This window comes from Hippoglossus stenolepis, chromosome 2, assembly GCF_022539355.2.
Source record: "Hippoglossus stenolepis isolate QCI-W04-F060 chromosome 2, HSTE1.2, whole genome shotgun sequence".
NCBI classification, from domain to species: domain Eukaryota; kingdom Metazoa; phylum Chordata; class Actinopteri; order Pleuronectiformes; family Pleuronectidae; genus Hippoglossus; species Hippoglossus stenolepis.
In genome coordinates, this window is record NC_061484.1 from 10,412,828 (window position 1) to 10,431,062 (window position 18,235).

Sequence of the window (18,235 nt, forward strand, 5' to 3'; positions counted from 1 at the left end):
TGCTTCTCACATGTTCTAAGTGGTTTCAGAGTGAGGGTAAAACAGAGGAAGCTACTGAAACACAGGAAATGCAAGAGGAAACACAGAGTTGTCATTATTTTGGGGACAGTTACAAAGGCATGAAACCAGCTTTGAGATCAGAAAAGGAAAAGGGACAAAGACGTATGAGCAGCATGGACAAGGTTTTCCTCATTCTGATTCTTGTGGGAGGTAAGTTCCCTGAGATTGACTCAATTGAGTTTGTGTTCTGTGTCTTTGTTTCAGCGAACACACTCACAACCTTTCATTGTCACATTCCTAATTCTTAAAGCAACACTTTCTGTTGCCTTGCTGTTGAGTTTCAGCCTCAACTGTGAACTCTGTTGACTTTTAAAGGGTTTTGACGAAGCTGGGAGGAGATTTGGAGATTTGTGGTTGCTGATGAGAGCTGTTTAGATAACACAGTGGGTGCACCTTGAAATCAGCTTTTCCTAACCACAAAAACAATGTCAGGTTTAAAAAGTATAAAATATATAACATAAAATTCAGGTTATTTTTTCAGACTTTTGCTTTTTTGTGAAATGCTGCATATATGTTTCTATAAGGGCTTCTAGAAATACTCAAATGAAAGAATGAACTGCCAACAACTTCCACATAGGGAACGTTAATGGGGACCACTGCTTTACAGGAGTGAATCTATTGACATGAGGGTTTATAGAAAATAGTTGTTGAAGGCTGAATGGAGATGTGACTTTTGTTGCTGTCTCTGTGTCTTGTGCAGGATTCTGGAAGACTGAAGCTATGTCTGTAGAAGGAGAGCTGGGGGGAGACGTCACAATTCAATGCTCTCACACTTATGCATATGGCAACGTCAAATATTTCTGCAAGGCGTCTTGTAAGGATGAAGACGTCGTAATAACAAGCAGCAAAATCAGTAGAGGCAAATACAGTATCAAAGATGAAGGAAACACGTTCTACGTGACCATCTCTCGTCTGACAGAGGGCGACGCAGGGAAATACTGGTGTGGAATAGAGAGAGCTGTTAAGGACACGTTCAAAGAAGTCGTCCTCACAGTCGTAAAGGGTGAGTTGAGTCCCCGCTGTACAGGAACTGTTTTTATGACGTCGTCATTCGTCTTCACTTTATCACTTTAACCTTTATTCCATTTCCTTTTCACCAAAACGTGATCGACATTTCACAAAAGTGTCTGTTTCAAACTGATCTTCTCTTTTTTGCAACAGGAAAGAAGTGAGAGGCTGTAACAGAAACGAGACAAGGAACAAAATAAACATCACTCCGTCTGTTTCTCTTTCTTTCTTCAGGAAAAACACAGGACCCTGAAGATGACTTTTCACAATCAACTATAGGTGAAGCATTTACTACAAATGCAGCACTTCCTGCATTTACTACAAATGCAGCACGTCCTGCATTTACTACAACTGTCACACCCAACATTTCTGGTACGTGGACAAATCAGAATATTTCTATCTCTCATACTGGACACAGATCACTGTCGGCGTGTTTCTGTTCCCTTCACAGACATCAGCGGACTATGAGACAATGACGCCTGGTGAGGGAACTGAACCTGAACCCCGCTGCACCTGTTCACCTTCGGACTGTGCTGCTCCCTCAGCTCCACCGCCGCCACCTCGTGACCTCTGCCCCCACTTCACGTCAAAGCACCGGGAATCCACTGTCACTCTCGGCGAATATGCTGAAGTGGATGTACGAGGCCACGTCTGCCAGTACCAACATCTGGATCTCAGCCAGTTGGAGGATCATGTTTATCACAGGCTCTGTGGTCCCAAAGATGGACCCATGCAGATGAACTGTTGATACCACTCTTTACAAGTTGGGTCTTGTTTACAAAAACTTTAGACAGCACCTTAAATCGTCAGATATAACTTTCTACTTTCTGAGATACCTTGGTGCTGATAGAGTATTAATAATAATATGATTTGTGGCCAAAACACACATGTTTTATACGTTTTGAATGAACCTATACTGTTCATAAACTATAATAAATTCCTAAATCAATAATCCAGGAGTTGTAATGTTGTGTTTTGTTATTCCTAAATGAAAAAGTGTCATTGTGAATGACACAGAGAAGGGAAAATGAGATATGAGATACATTGTTCCCAAATAAACCAAATTATAATATATGAAGGTGTTATTCACTGTCCTATAACATTCCCAGTGAGACAGGTGGGAGATGGGAGGGATGCTGCGTTGCTTCTCACATGTTCTAAGTGGTTTCAGAGTGAGGGTAAACAGAGGAAGCTACTGAAACACAGGAAGTGCAAGAGGAAACACAGAGTTGTCATTAATTTGGGGACAGTTACAAAGACATGAAACCAGCTTTGAGATCAGAAAAGGGACAAAGACGTTTGAGTAGCATGGACAAGGTTTTCCTCATTCTGATTCTTGTGGGAGGTAAGTTCCCTGAGATTGGCTCAATTGAGTTTGTGTTCTGTGTCTTTGTTTCAGCGAACACACTCACAACCTTTCATTGTCACATTCCTAATTCTTAAAGCAACACTTTCTGTTGCCTTGCTGTTGAGTTTCAGCCTCAACTGTGAACTCTGTTTGCTTTTAAAGTGTTTTGACGAAGCTGGGAGGAGATTTGGAGATTTGTTGTTGCTGTTGAGAGCTGTTTAGATAACACAGTGGGTGCACCTTGAAATCAGATTTTCCTAACCACAAAAACAATGTCAGGTTTAAAAAGTATAAAATATATAACATAAAATTCAGGTTATTTTTTCAGACTTTAAATTTTTTGTGAAATGCTGCATATATGTTTCTATAAGGGCTTCTAGAAATACTCAAATGAAAGAATGAACTGCCAACAACTTCCACATAGGGAACGTTAATGGGGACCACTGCTTTACAGGAGTGAATCTATTGACATGAGGGTTTATAGAAAATAGTTGTTGAAGGCTGAATGGAGATGTGACTTTTGTTGCTGTCTCTGTGTCTTGTGCAGGATTATGGAAGACTGAAGCTATATCTGTAAAAGGAGAGCTGGGGGGAGACGTCACAATTCAATGCTCTCACGCTTATGCATCTGACAACGTCAAATATTTCTGCAAGGACCCTTGTGAGGGTAAAAACGTCCTAATAAGAAGCAGCAAAATCAGTAGAGGCAAATACAGTATCAAAGATGAAGGAAACACGTTCTACGTGACCATCTCTCATCTGACAGAGGGCGACACAGGAAAATACTGGTGTGGAATAGAAAGAGTTGGTTTGGACACGTTCAAAGAAGTCGTCCTCACAGTCTTAAAGGGTGAGTTGAGTCCCCGCTGTACAGGAACTGTTTTTATGACGTCGTCATTCGTCTTCACTTTATCACTTTAACCTTTATTGCATTTCCTTTTCACCAAAATGTGATCGACATTTCACAAAAGTGTCTGTTTCAAACTGATCTTCTCTTTTCGCAACAGGAAAGAAGTGAGAGGCTGTAACAGAAACGAGACAAGGAACAAAATAAACATCACTCTGTCTGTTTCTCTTTCTTTCTTCAGGAAAAACACAGGACCCTGAAGAGGACTTTTCACAATCAACTGTAGGTGAAGCATTTACTACAAATGCAGCACTTCCTGCATTACTACAAATGCAACACGTCCTGCATTTACTACAACTGTCACACCTGACATTTCTGGTAATGGGACAAATCTGAATATTTCCAAATCAGAATATTTCCATATCAACACAACTCACATCGAGAATAGATACCACTGACAATACAAAGCAGAAAACAGGTGGCGAGAGACATTATTATTTATGGTTGTATTACATAATTAATAACAGAATTTGAATGAAACAATACTGGATCATGTCTTACAGACTCAAACAACACTATGCTACATTTTCGCCTTTGGCCAGACACCGTGCTGTACGCTACTGTTGGGAGCGTCGCCACGCTCAGTGTGTCACTGCTGCTGGTAACGAGGTTCAGGAAACGCAGAGACGACGTCAGTGCAGAGGAAGGAGAGGTATGAGACAGAGAGTTGATAACACGTCAGTCTCCTCACGGCCTAACAACCTTCTCCCTATAGAGACGCATGATGATAATGGTGACAGCAAATTAAACTAAGCAGAAAACGACAGGTTCTTTTCATAGTTTCCGAGGTCAACATATGTGGGGGGGGTTTCCAAAGTCACTCTCACCACATGGTTCTTTATGTTTAATGCATAGAGTAGGAAATACACTCATTCATTTTCTTAAAGAGATTTAGACAGGGAGATAGTCACCTGTCTTATTTCTTTCTATTTTATTTTCATTCAGGACTGTGCACAGTCAAACACACAATGACATGCAGATTTTTCTCTTTTCACTTTTCCACAGTTAGACAGTGAGAACGATGACATTGCAAAAGAAGTGCGGTCGATGATAAGATTATCTGAGAAGAACTCTGGTGCTCACCGCCCAAACCAGGATCCTTCAACCTCTGTGTACACAGAGGTTGAATACAGCGCACCACCTCATATCAGTGAAACCATCTGCTGCTCCAGAGGTGCTACAGAGTCAAGACATTCAGCTGCAAATGTCCTCAGCACCACTTCAGAGATCTGCAGCATATGTATACCAGCCATGATATCAGAAAGAGCAGGAGATGGCTGTCTCAGAAAACACACAGATGCACCTGCAGCACTGAGGAATGCTCTGATCAAAGCGACAGACAGCTGTTTGAGCACTGTGTCAGTTGTTTACTACAGAACCTGCAGTGATTCCACTGAATCTAGGCCCCGCTCTCTTTGGTTTGGCTTGGATTTGTCTGAATAGCCTGAGTTCATCTCAGAGTTTTGAGTTTTGTGTGTTGTTATGGAGTTTTTATGCGGCTGAACTGCACGACTCACTCTGCTTCTACACATGTAAAACTACATGGTCTGTGTGTTGTGTTGATGGTATGTAATATGGCTTAACTCACTTTTTTTGCTCACTGCTTAGTTTGTTGTGTTGTTATTTTCTGTATCATGCTCTTCATATGTATGTGATGCCATCTGTGCATGAAATAAATGTAATGAATTCATCAATTACAAAAATACAATAAACTATAATTGAGCCTGCGTTTTTGGCTGATACGTATATGTTCAAAGTTCAGACTTTAGTGACTCCAAGCTGTCAAATGAATAAAGACACCAAATAAAGATTTCACATTTCCACATGACAATGAAACCTATTGTCTTGTGTTTAAAATGGGACAGTGAGATCTAGAAGAGAGGTGGGAAATGGATCCCAGCAATGAAACCCTGTTTCAATAGGGTAATGAAAGAAGAGGCAAGAAGTGATGAAATGAACAAAGCTTCCTGATCCAGTCCTCTACAGCAGACACCTGTTATCTTATCAGATTCATATTAAATCAAGTTCCAATCGGTGGATGTTAATCTGTTGTTCTACAGATCAGATATTATTAATGCACGTTAAGACAAACAATGACAGTTACATCTTTATAACGAAGTATATTTTGTTGTGCACTGGTGAAATAGATTAATTAACATGACTAATGACCGACTTGCCAAACACATTTTCAAATGGAATTGATACAGATGAGTAATTTTAGTGACCAGTGTCAATTGAGTACATTTTAAATACATTTCTATATTTTCTCTTTTTATTCTTGGCAGGTCAGTGGTAAAATACATTGAACTGGCACGTTCTGAAAAATTCCTTTGGCTTGTATTGATCCTTGTCACAGCTGCAGCTGCTGTGGCTCAGAAGGTAGAGCGGGTCGTCCACTAACCACAAAGGCTAGTGGTTTGATCCCAGTCTCCCCCATTCCTGGTACCCAAGTGTCCACCTCGGCTGTCCCTGTGTGTGATAGAGAAAGGGATTTACACAAATGATCTACAAACTGTATGATAAAAAACTTTGAGTCATCATCCAGACTGGAAAAGCTCTATTTTACCGTGATGAATTAAAGTAGAAGATGTGACGGCCTTGCAGGATGCAGCAAACTAAACTTGCATTATCCTCTGAACTGAATCCAGGATGTGCTGGTGTAAGATAGAGTTCATGAGGACACACATATGGTCGTTGTTTGAGTCACACGAGTTACAATAAGTTCATCATTTCACTTTCATAGGTTGAGTGGGATGTGTGAACAGGTTTGTAAAAGAGGAAGAGGCATGAAAAGCACCTGACTGAACACAACAGCAGCAGAGAGTGTGACAGTGTGAGCTGTAGGTAAACTGGGAGTGATGGGAGCGGCCGGGATCTCATGGAGAACAACTATGACTGTCATCATCACAGCATCACAAATCCCAGGTAAGATGATTCCTCGATGCATTAGGACTTTTTAAGCTGCTGTGACCAAAAGAAACCTTCACACCTAACAGAGTTTATCATTGTGACAGCTCTGATCAGTGTCAGAACCACAGCCGTGACCGGTGTGGAGGGTCAGACGTTCAACTTCACATGTGAATACCCACAGAGCTGGCAGGGCAACGCCAAGTACCTCTGCCGTGAGGACGACAATGACAATCACCTGATACGCACAGATAGACACAACCAGTGGGAAACAAAGGGACGCTTCTCCCTGTACGACAACACCACTGCAGCCTTCTTCCTGGTCCAAGTGGACAGACTGGTCCCAGAGGACAGTGGGACATACTGGTGTGGGGTGGACGTCAGCTTACAACCGGATCATATCAGTGTCATACAGCTGAATGTCTCTCGGGGTAAAGTCATGTGTAGATAGATAGATAGATAGATAGATAGATAGATAGATAGATAGATAGATAGATAGATAGATAGATAGATAGATAGATAGATAGATAGATAGATAGATAGATAGATAGATAGATAGATAGATAGATAGATAGATAGATAGATAGGTGGATGTCTTGATCTGTCAACCTGCAGGGTATAAATGTCAGGCTATTCATACTGTAAATTAGAACTAAGTCAGGGTCATGTTCCTCTTTTTTGAACTTTCTATTCCTGTGAAAATGTGAGTATATGAAGCTTGTTTGTTTCAGGTTATCACAACAGCACAAGTTGCAAGTTTCTGTGAACTAACTCATATTTTTCATGGCCTTTTTATGCAGCAGCAAAGCCTCCAAAAAATCTGACTCATCACAGTGAGTGAGATCTGAGCAGCACATCTCCATGTGTGTCTCTAATGTATTTGTGTGTGTATAAATATAAATCATAAATAAATAAAAAACATAAATACTTTATTTTGTCTTTGCACTTCTTAGTAAATGAAGTATCCACAATACCCACAGACGTCAAAGTGGACAGTGAGTGATTTATATGTGTGTGTGTGTGTGTGTGTGTGTGTGTGTGTGTGTGTGTGTGTGTGTGTGTGTGTGTGTGTGTGTGTGTGTGTGTGTGTGTGTGTGTGTGTGCCATTTGCATTTATATTATTCAGATCTAATGTGTGTAATTCTTCTTGGAGGTAATTGTACATGTCGTTCTTTCCTGCAGAGCTCAACATGTCACTGTTCCTGACTGCAGCGATGTGTGTGGCAGCCATACTGTTTGTGTGTCTGTTCACACTGTGTCTCCTGTGCGCTGTTAAACACCAGAGATCAGGCCCACGCCAGAACAGAGAGGTCAGTCTGTGACGGAAACGTCTGCAGCCATGTTAGCAGTGAGATCCAGACTGAACTACCTCTCAGGGACGGCTCTTCTCCTTCAGTCTCTGATGTTTCTCCCAGTTTTGCACCAGTTGTATGACATCATCAACACGCTGAACTCCTCAGAGAATTCCTCAGTCTATTCCCACATGGGCTCAATCAGACATCACACAGACTTAGAGATGAGGAGCTGTTCATTTGGTGCAGTCCAGTGGATTCGGTCATTTGTGTTCATATCTGTCTACACAATGCATGTGAAAGTATTTTTAGTGGTTTTTGTTTCTGTTCCCTTCACAGACATCAGCGGACTATGAGACAATGACGCCTGGTGAGGGAACTGAACCTGAACCCCGCTGCACCTGTTCACCTTCGGACTGTGCTGCTCCCTCAGCTCCACCGCCGCCACCTCCTGACCTCTGCCCCCACTTCACGTCAAAGCACCGGGAATCCGCTGTCACTCTCGGCGAATATGCTGAAGTGGATGTACGAGGCCACGTCTGCCAGTACCAACATCTGGATCTCAGCCAGTTGGAGGATCATGTTTATCACAGGCTCTGTGGTCCCAAAGATGGACCCATGCAGATGAACTGTTGATACCACTCAGTTTATTTCCAACTTGGGTCTTGTTTCTAAAACTTTAGACAGCACCTTAAATCGTCAGATATAACTTTCTACTTTCTGAGATACCTTGGTGCTAATAGAGTATTAATAATAATATGATTTGTGGCCAAAACACACATGTTTTATACGTTTTGAATGAACCTATACTGTTCATAAACTATAATAAATTCCTAAATCAATAATCCAGGAGTTGTAATGTTGTGTTTTGTTATTCCTAAATGAAAAAGTGTCATTGTGAATGACACAGAGAAGGGAAAATGAGATATGAGATACATTGTACCCAAATAAACCAAATTATAATACATGAAGGTGTTATTCACTGTCCTATAACATTCCCAGTGAGACAGGTGGGAGATGGGAGGGATGCTGCGTTGCTTCTCACATGTTCTAAGTGGTTTCAGAGTGAGGTTAAAACAGAGGAAGCTACTGAAACACAGGAAGTGCAAGAGGAAAGAGGAAACACAGAGTTGTCATTAATTTGGGGACAGTTACAAAGACATGAAACCAGCGTTGAGATCAGAAAAGGAAAAGGGACAAAGACGTATGAGCAGCATGGACAAGGTTTTCCTCATTCTGATTCTTGTGGGAGGTAAGTTCCCTGAGATTGACTCATTTGAGTTTGTGTTCTGTGTCTTTGTTTCAGCGAACACACTCACAACCTTTCATTGTCACATTCCTAATTCTTAAAGCAACACTTTCTGTTGCCTTGCTGTTGAGTTTCATCCTCAACTGTGAACTCTGTTGGCTTTTAAAGGGTTTTGACGAAGCTGGGAGGAGATTTGGAGATTTGTAGTTGCTGTTGAGAGCTGTTTAGATAACTCAGTGGGTGCACCTTGAAATCAGCTTTTCCTAACCACAAAAACAATGTCAGGGTTAAAAAGTATAAAATATATAACATCAAATTCAGGTTATTTTTTCAGACTTTTGCTTTTTTGTGAAATGCTGCATATATGTTTCTATAAGGGCTTCTAGAAATACTCAAATGAAAGAATGAACTGCCAACAACTTCCACATAGGGAACGTTAATGGGGACCACTGCTTTACAGGAGTGAATCTATTGACATGAGGGTTTATAGAAAATAGTTGTTGAAGGCTGAATGGAGATGTGACTTTTGTTGCTGTCTCTGTGTCTTGTGCAGGATTCTGGAAGACTGAAGCTATATCTGTAGAAGGAGAGCTGGGGGGAGACGTCACAATTCAATGCTCTCACGTTTTAGCATCTGACAACGTCAAATATTTCTGCAAGGACCCTTGTAAGGATGAAGACGTCCTAATAAGAAGCAGCCAAATCAGTACAGGCAAATACAGTATCATAGATGAAGGAAGCACGTTCAACGTGACCATCTCTCGTCTGACAGAGGGCGACGCAGGGAAATACTGGTGTGGAATAGACAGAGTTGTTAAGGACACGTACAAAGAAGTCGTCCTCACAGTCTTAAAGGGTGAGTTGAATCCCCGCTGTACAGGAACTGTTTTTATGACGTCGTCATTCGTCATCACTTTATCACTTTAACCTTTATTCCATTTCCTTTTCACCAAAACGTGATCGACATTTCACAAAAGCGTCTGTTTCAAACTGATCTTCTCTTTTTCGCAACAGGAAAGAAGTGAGAGGCTGTAACAGAAACGAGACAAGGAACAAAATAAACATCACTCTGTCTGTTTCTCTTTCTTTCTTCAGGAAAAACACAGGACCCTGAAGAGGACTTTTCACAATCAACTGTAGGTGAAGCATTTACTACAAATGCAACACTTCCTGCATTTACTACAAATGCAACACTTCCTGCATTTACTACAACTGCAGCACATCCTAATAAGTCAGAGTCTGGAGGTGTGTAGATATACATGTGTGTGAGAGACAGAGTCCTGAGTGATGTATCTTCACTGAGATATGATGTTGTCTCTTTTCTCCAGGGAAGCTGGTGTACATCGGAGCAGGTCTCGGGGGGGTTGTGCTGGCTCTGGCGTTGGTGCTGCTGATATTCTTCAAACATCGAAACAAAGAAATCAGCACAACCTCTGGTAAAAAAACAAACTCATTGAACAGTGTTTATATCATATGATGGCAGTTTCATATTACGCCCAGAATCACCACAACGACCAAATGATACACAACAGCAGTGATCTGGGAACACCCAGGCCTGAACACTATTACAAGCACCTGCCGGCCACCTCATGACGCTCTGTGTCAGAGAGCCATAGCAACCACGTAGAAGCGCCCTGGCAACCATCACAAAAAAACAGTCGGGGATGTGTAATGCTGCTGCATTCACACCAAACGCAAAAAGGAAGTTTTCATGTGATGAGGCAAAGTCAATGCAAAGACGCGATATACACAAAGACAAGAATTTTGCATTTGAACTTCAGCAAAAAATGAATGTGATGCCATGTCGTGAAAGCCAATCAGCATTGAGAATGAAACTCACCAGACTCAGGTCCTGGCACAGACCCAAGCTAGTAGGTCATAGGTAAACATATTTTAAGGCTACATCCAACCATTTATTTTATTTTCTGCTCATTAAGAAGAAATACAGGGCTCATACAGCATTTTCATTTTCAGATCAATACTTTGACCCTTATTGGAGCGAACACAAAGTCAAATAAAAGCATTCATCCTCATTTACCTAGGGTTGGGGCGGCATGGTGGAGCTGTTTGAATTCCAGCTTGACTTGGGTCTTCATAGTTTGCATGTTCTCCCTTCGTCTGCATGGGTACAACCCTCTTGAAAATGCTGTTATTTCTGGGCAAAATAAATACAATTGACAGAATATTGGTAAAGGGCATAATGCATAAGAAAAGATGACATTAAATAGATGGCAATGTATTCTTCTTTATTTTGGTTATTTGCTGCTTTTATTGTAGAATTATGCCAGTATAAATATTAACTATTTTTCAGTAAGTCAAAGGGAGTAATACAGTTTTTACTTCGCAGGCATTTAAAACTTTGTCAATGTATCATCACTCTTCACACAGGAAAGCACCAGAACACTGAGTATGCATCGCCGTCCAGTCAGAGTGGAAACGGCCACAGCAGCAGGGACCAATCAGATGACTTGTTCTACTCCACTGTGAACTTCAACACACATCGCCCTGCAGAGGTCACATACTCCACCATCACACACATCCCAACGGATGAATCAGACTTGTATTGTAACCTCTAAACTCAGTTCTGAATATGTTCACAGTCATGTGCAGTAACAATACGTGCTGTAAATACCCACCGCTTGCAGAGATATATATTGTGACAAGGAGAAAAAAATATTTAGAAATGCTTTTTAATTTAACCACAATAAAATAAAAGATAATAGAGATTTTCTTGTGTGTGCAATTTTGTATTTTTCAAAGAATTGGTGAAGAAATGAAACACCAACAATAAACACACACACACGCACACCCGCACGCACACACACACACACACAAACACACTCACACACACACACAAACCAGAAAACCATACTTCCTGTTTAGTTTTTCTGCCTTACATTCAAACTTGACATTTGTTTGACACATAGCCTACTGAGTTAACGTTTGTTAAATTGTTACCAGTGCATGGTTACATTTTTGAACAATGGAATTTAATTGGTAGATAGATAGATAGATAGATAGATAGATAGATAGATAGATAGATAGATAGATAGATAGATAGATAGATAGATAGATAGATAGATAGATAGATAGATAGATAGATAGATAGATAGATAGATAGATAGATAGATAGATAGATAGATAGATAGATAGATAGATAGGTGGATGTCTTGATCTGTCAACCTGCAGGGTATAAATGTAAGGCTATTCATACTGTAAATTAGAACTAAGTCAGGGTCATGTTCCTCTTTTTTGAACTTTCTATTCCTGTGAAAATGTGAGTATATGAAGCTTGTTTGTTTCAGGTTATCACAACAGCACAAGTTGCAAGTTTCTGTGAATTAACTCATATTTTTCACGGCCTTTTCATGCAGCAGCAAAGCCTCCAAACAATCTGACTCATCACACTGAGTGAGATCTGAGCAGCACATCTCCATGTGTGTCTCTAATGTATTTGTGTGTGTATTAATACAAATCATAAATAAATAAAAAACATAAATACTTTATTTTGTCTTTGCACTTCTTAATAAATTAAGTATCCACAATACCCACAGACGTCAAAGTGGACAGTGAGTGATTTATATTTGTGTGTGTGTGTGTGTGTGTGTGTGTGTGTGTGTGTGTGTGTGTGTGTGTGTGTGTGTGTGCCATTTGCATTTATATTATTCAGATCTAATGTGTGTAAATCTTCTTGGAGGTAATTGTACATGTCGTTCTTTCCTGCAGAGCTCAACATGTCACTGTTCCTGACTGCAGCGATGTGTGTGGCAGCCATACTGTTTGTGTGTCTGTTCACACTGTGTCTCCTGTGCGCTGTTAAACACCAGAGATCAGGCCCACGCCAGAACAGAGAGGTCAGTCTGTGACGGAAACGTCTGCAGCCATGTTAGCAGTGAGATCCAGACTGAACTACCTCTCAGGGACGGCTCTTCTCCTTCAGGTTCTGATGGTTCTCCCAGTTTTGCACCAGTTGTATGACATCATCAACACGCTGAACTCCTCAGAGAATTCCTCAGTCTATTCCCACATGGGCTCAATCAGACATCACACAGACTTAGAGATGAGGAGCTGTTCATTTGGTGCAGTCCAGTGGATTCGGTCATTTGTGTTCATATCTGTCTACACAGTGCATGTGAAAGTATTTTTAGTGGTTTTTGTTTCTGTTCCCTTCACAGACATCAGCGGACTATGAGACAATGACGCCTGGTGAGGGAACTGAACCTGAACCCCGCTGCACCTGTTCACCTTCGGACTGTGCTGCTCCCTCAGCTCCACCGCCGCCACCTCCTGACCTCTGCCCCCACTTCACATCAAAGCACCGGGAATCCACTGTCACTCTCGGCGAATATGCTGAAGTGGATGTACGAGGCCACGTCTGCCAGTACCAACATCTGGATCTCAGCCAGTTGGAGGATCATGTTTATCACAGGCTCTGTGGTCCCAAAGATGGACCCATGCAGATGAACTGTTGATACCACTCAGTTTATTAGGGCCCGAGCACCGTTGGTGGGAGGCCCTATTGAAGTACGAAGGATTTTTCTTATTATTATTTCCCTTTAGGGGGCTTTTTCAGGGCCTAGACATGCTAGAAAAATAATGAAACTTTGCAGGAAATTCAAGAACCACGGATATTTTTGAATTCTGGAGTAATTTGAAATGGGCGTGGCAAAATGGCTAAACACCGCCCTAAACACCCTAAAGTGCAGCCCCGGCACCACGATTGGCCAACATGTACAAAAATCGTTAGGGCCATGTGTCTTTTCATAACAAACAAAAAAGTCTCTTGGATAGATATGCTTGACCAAACAGGAAGCCCGCCATTTTGGCTTTAGTGGCCATTTTGACCGTTTTAGACATTTTTACTTTGACGAACTTGTCGTAGGGCTTTCATCAGATCAACTTCAAATTCGTTGAGAGTCATCTCAACAAGATAGAGATATAACGTACCGCGAATTTTGTCACAGTCTGATCGTGGCGTGGCATTAAAGTTTGATGAGTCAAATCAAGATGATTGAGCTGCACCTGCAATATTAGTCACTAGAGGGCAGTGTAAGACCATGGTTTGCCCAAGGCACAAATCTTCTTCCCCAGGGCTGAAGAGCTCGTTCACACATTGTTTATATGTTGGAAACTAAATTTAACTTACTGATGTTTATCAATTCATGTTGAGAGATAACTTTAGTTCATGATTTAAGAGTAAAATGAGAATTTTTAAAGTGTACGTCACACGGTGTGACCGTGGGGTGGCGTGAAATTGTGATGATTCGCAAAAAATAGGGATTTATTAATAACTCCTCTGTGCATTGTTCTATCAGCCTCAAACCTCATTCACACATTGACAGTCCAGCCCTGATCAGATCCATGTGTCAATATTGACTTATCATTACAGCGCCACCTGCTGGCTACAGGAAGTGACATGTTTTATACTTTGATGAACTGCTCCTGGCTGCTTTACAATATACTGCTCAAATGAGCTGAGACAAGTCATAGGATCACGGTCAGAATTGTTGAAGGTTCATCCTTCGCCAAAGAAGACGATGTTGTCATAACTCCACTGTGCATTGTCCTATCGCCACCAAACGTCTGTCTCATGATCAGAGACCAAGCTTGAACAGCTCTATGTGTCAATATTTCCTCAGTGTCATAGCGCCACCTACTGATTAGCCATGAAAAAGGAAGTACTTTGTAAATCAACTCTGCATTATCCAACCGGCCCCAAAATTCAGACCTATGATCACAATCCTGACCTGAACAGCTCCATATATTAATATTAGTGCAGGGTCATAGCGCCACCTACTGATCAGTGTGAAAATTAAGTTGTTGTAACATTGTCCAATTGACACAAAATTGCTCACGCTACATCAGAGCCCCTACTTGAACAGCTCTATTAGTCTGTATGTAATAATAGTGATGGCGCCACCTACTGGCAACAGGAAGTAGGCCTCGTTTTACAACTATCATTCGATTTACATAAAATTTCCACCGTGTGATCTGCAATTGATAGCGTGGAAGGCAGGGATCGACGTCTCGTGACAGACGCAGGAAGTGAACATTTATCCATCCCGCAGTGCGCAAAACGCATGCAACGCGGAGCCATGTGCCCGGTCGCCGATTGCTCTCTCCACCAACATGTCCCGAGTTGCGTGTGCTCGGGCCCGTTCAGTGCTACAACGTAGCCCTAGTTTACAAGTTGGGTCTTGTTTCTAAAACTTTAGACAGCACCTTAAATCCTCAATTATAACTTTCTACTTTCTGAGATATCTTGGTGCTAATAGAGTATTAATAATAATATGATATGTGGCCAAAACACACACGTTTTATACGTTTTGAATGAACCTATGCTGTTCGTAAACTATAAAAATTCCAAATTCAACAATTCAGGAGTTGTAATATTGTGTTTTGTTATTTCTAGATGAAAAAGAGTCATTTTGTATGACACAGAGAAGGGAAAATGAGATATGAGATACATTGTACCCAAATTAACCAAATTATAATATATGAAGGTGTTATTCACTGTCCTATAACATTCCCAGTGAGACAGGTGGGAGATGGGAGGGATGCTGCGTTGCTTCTCACATGTTCTAAGTGGTTTCAGAGTGAGGTTAAAACAGAGGAAGCTACTGAAACACAAGAAGTGCAAGAGGAAACACAGAGTTGTCATTAATATGGGGACAGTTACAAAGACATGAAACCAGCGTTGAGATCGGAAAAGGAAAAGGGACAAAGACGTATGAGCAGCATGGACAAGGTTTTCCTCATTCTGATTCTTGTGGGAGGTAAGTTCCCTGAGATTGACTCAATTGAGTTTGTGTTCTGTGTCTTTGTTTCAGCGAACACACTCACAACCTTTCATTGTCACATTCCTAATTCTTAAAGCAACACTTTCTATTGCCTTGCTGTTGAGTTTCAGCCTCAACTGTGAACTCTGTTGGCTTTTAAAGGGTTTTGACGAAGCTGGGAGGAGATTTGGAGATTTGTAGTTGCTGTTGAGAGCTGTTTAGATAACTCAGTGGGTGCACCTGGAAATCAGCTTTTCCTAACCACAAAAACAATGTCAGGGTTAAAAAGTATAAAATATATAAAATATATTTCAGGTTATTTTTTCAGACTTTTGCTTTTTTGTGAAATGCTGCATATATGTTTCTATAAGGGCTTCTAGAAATACTCAAATGAAAGAATGAACTGCCAACAACTTCCACATAGGGAACGTTAATGGGGACCACTGCTTTACAGGAGTGAATCTATTGACATGAGGGTTTATAGAAAATAGTTGTTGAAGGCTGAATGGAGATGTGACTTTTGTTGCTGTCTCTGTGTCTTGTGCAGGATTCTGGAAGACTGAAGCTATATCTGTAAAAGGAGAGCTGGGGGGAGACGTCACAATTCAATGCTCTCACGCTTTAGCATCTGACAACATCAAATATTTCTGCAAGGACCCTTGTAAGGATGAAGACGTCCTAATAACAAGCAGCAAAATCATTCCAGGCAAATACAGTATCATAGATGAAGGAAGCACGTTCAACGTGACCATCTCTCGTCTGACAGAGGGCGACGCAGGAACCTACTGGTGTGGAATAGAGAGAGTTGTTAAGGACACGTACAAAGAAGTCGTCCTCATGGTCGTAAAGGGTGAGTTGAGTCCCCGCTGTAAAGGAACTGCTTTTATGACGTCGTCATTCGTCTTCACTTTATCACTTTAACCTTTATTTCATTTCCTTTTCACCAAAATGTGATCGACATTTTACAAAAGCGTCTGTTTCAAACTGATCTTCTCTTTTTCGCAACAGGAAAGAAGTGAGAGGCTGTAACCGAAACGAGACAAGGAACAAAATAAACATCACTCTGTCTGTTTCTCTTTCTTTCTTCAGGAAAAACACAGGACCCTGAAGAGGACTTTTCACAATCAACTATAGGTGAAGCATTTACTACAAATGCAGCACGTCCTGCATTTACTACAACTGTCACACCTGACATTTCTGGTACGTGGACAAATCTGAATATTTCCAAATCAGAATGTTTCCAAATCAACACAACTCACATCTGGAATGGACACCACTGGCCATACAATGCAAAAAACAAGCGGCGAGAAAATATTATTATTAATGTTAATATTACATAATTAATAACAGAATTTGAATGAAACAATACTGGATCATGTCTTACAGACTCAAACTACACTTATTTTCGCCTTTGGCCAGACACCGTGCTGTACGCTACTGTTGGGAGCGTCGCCACGCTCAGTGTGTCACTGCTGCTGGTAACGAGGTTCAGGAAACGCAGAGACGACGTCAGTGCAGAGGAAGGAGAGGTATGAGACAGAGAGGTGATAACACGTCAGTCTCCTCACGGCCTAACAACCTTCTCCCTATAGAGACGCATGATGATAATGGTGACAGCAAATTAAACTAAGCAGAAAACGACAGGTTCTTCTCATAGTTTCCGAGGTCAACATATGTGGAGGGGTTTTCCAAAGTCACTCTCACCACATGGTTCTTTATGTTTAATGCATAGAGTAGGAAATACACTTGTTCATTATCTTAAAGAGATTTAGACAGGGAGATAGTCACCTGTCTTATTTCTTTCTATTTTATTTTCATTCAGGACTGTGCACAGTCAAACACACAATGACATGCAGATTTTTCTCTTTTCACTTTTCCACAGTTAGACAGTGAGAACGATGACATTGCAAAAGAAGTGCGGTCGATGATAAGATTATCTGAGAAGAACTCTGGTGCTCACCGCCCAAACCAGGATCCTTCAACCTCTGTGTACACAGAGGTTGAATACAGCGCACCACCTCATATCAGTGAAACCATCTGCTGCTCCAGAGGTGCTACAGAGTCAAGACATTCAGCTGCAAATGTCCTCAGCACCACTTCAGAGATCTGCAGCATATGTATACCAGCCATGATATCAGAAAGAGCAGGAGATGGCTGTCTCAGAAAACACACAGATGCACCTGCAGCACTGAGGAATGCTCTGATCAAAGCGACAGACAGCTGTTTGAGCACTGTGTCAGTTGTTTACTACAGAACCTGCAGTGATTCCACTGAATCTAGGCCCTGCTCTCTTTGGTTTGGCTTGGATTTGTCTGAATAGCCTGAGTTCATCTCAGAGTTGTGAGTTTTGTGTGTTGTTATGGAGTTTTTATGCGGCTGAACTCTGCACGACTCACTCTGCTTCTACACATGTAAAACTACATGGTCTGTGTGTTGTGTTGATGGTATGTAATATGGCTTAACTCACTTTTTTTGCTCACTGCTTATTTTGTTGTGTTGTTATTTTCTGTATCATGCTCTTCATATGTATGTGATGCCATCTGTGCATGAAATAAATGTAATGAATTCATCAATTACAAAAATACAATAAACTATAATTGAGCCTGAGTTTTTGGCTGATACGTATATGTTCAAAGTTCAGAATTTAGTGACTCCAAGCTGTCAAATGAATAAAGACACCAAATA

General features: G+C 41.2%; 3 protein-coding genes across 8 annotated transcripts; all 3 read left to right on the forward strand.

Annotated features, from left to right (window-relative positions):
- Positions 1-114: 114 nt before the first annotated feature.
- Positions 115-5,069, forward strand: LOC118117312. The gene is made up of 5 exons (XM_047344640.1): positions 115-210; positions 761-1,063; positions 1,303-1,440; positions 3,866-3,975; positions 4,329-5,069. Exons 1-5 carry the CDS (start codon positions 120-122, stop codon positions 4,764-4,766), a joined length of 1,080 nt encoding a protein of 359 aa, XP_047200596.1. The 5' UTR covers positions 115-119; the 3' UTR covers positions 4,767-5,069.
- A 1,021-nt stretch (positions 5,070-6,090) lies between these two features.
- On the forward strand, positions 6,091-11,497 carry LOC118124864. The gene is made up of 11 exons (XM_047342302.1): positions 6,091-6,248; positions 6,338-6,661; positions 7,031-7,063; positions 7,193-7,225; positions 7,413-7,540; positions 7,862-8,153; positions 8,525-8,587; positions 9,325-9,627; positions 9,867-10,016; positions 10,100-10,207; positions 11,160-11,497. The coding sequence occupies exons 1-11, from the start codon at positions 6,182-6,184 to the stop codon at positions 11,345-11,347; spliced, it is 1,689 nt and encodes a 562-aa protein (XP_047198258.1). The 5' UTR covers positions 6,091-6,181; the 3' UTR covers positions 11,348-11,497.
- Positions 11,498-15,391: 3,894 nt separating this feature from the next.
- LOC118124765 (CMRF35-like molecule 8) lies at positions 15,392-17,923 on the forward strand. Of its 6 annotated transcripts, none has more exons than XR_007035003.1 (5): positions 15,392-15,547; positions 16,098-16,400; positions 16,640-16,750; positions 16,937-17,160; positions 17,433-17,573. XR_007035003.1 is itself a non-coding variant. In XM_047344631.1 (5 exons), the coding sequence occupies exons 1-5, from the start codon at positions 15,457-15,459 to the stop codon at positions 17,868-17,870; spliced, it is 1,086 nt and encodes a 361-aa protein (XP_047200587.1). In that variant the 5' UTR covers positions 15,392-15,456; the 3' UTR covers positions 17,871-17,923. The 6 variants fall into 6 exon arrangements, 5 of the variants coding, with proteins under 5 accessions (XP_047200587.1, XP_047200588.1, XP_047200589.1 ...); XM_047344631.1 differs by having other exon boundaries at positions 16,937-17,079; positions 17,433-17,923; XM_047344632.1 differs by having other exon boundaries at positions 16,970-17,079; positions 17,433-17,923.
- Positions 17,924-18,235: the final 312 nt, after the last annotated feature.

Excerpts from the sequence above, each read along its gene's own strand:
- LOC118117312 (XM_047344640.1), top strand. The coding sequence starts at position 120 with ATGAAACCAGCTTTGAGATCAGAAAAGGAAAAGGGACAAAGACGTATG. Across the intron at positions 211-760 it reads CATTCTGATTCTTGTGGGAG|GATTCTGGAAGACTGAAGCT; the intron begins GTAAGTTCCCTG and ends TGTCTTGTGCAG. Across the intron at positions 1,441-3,865 it reads TGTCACACCCAACATTTCTG|ACACCGTGCTGTACGCTACT; the intron begins GTACGTGGACAA and ends GCCTTTGGCCAG.
- LOC118124864 (XM_047342302.1), top strand. The coding sequence starts at position 6,182 with ATGGGAGCGGCCGGGATCTCATGGAGAACAACTATGACTGTCATCATC. Across the intron at positions 7,541-7,861 it reads GCCCACGCCAGAACAGAGAG|ACATCAGCGGACTATGAGAC; the intron begins GTCAGTCTGTGA and ends TTCCCTTCACAG. Across the intron at positions 8,154-8,524 it reads TGGACCCATGCAGATGAACT|TGAGACAGGTGGGAGATGGG; the intron begins GTTGATACCACT and ends TAACATTCCCAG.
- LOC118124765 (XM_047344631.1), top strand. The coding sequence starts at position 15,457 with ATGAAACCAGCGTTGAGATCGGAAAAGGAAAAGGGACAAAGACGTATG. Across the intron at positions 15,548-16,097 it reads CATTCTGATTCTTGTGGGAG|GATTCTGGAAGACTGAAGCT; the intron begins GTAAGTTCCCTG and ends TGTCTTGTGCAG. Across the intron at positions 17,080-17,432 it reads TCAGTGCAGAGGAAGGAGAG|TTAGACAGTGAGAACGATGA; the intron begins GTATGAGACAGA and ends ACTTTTCCACAG.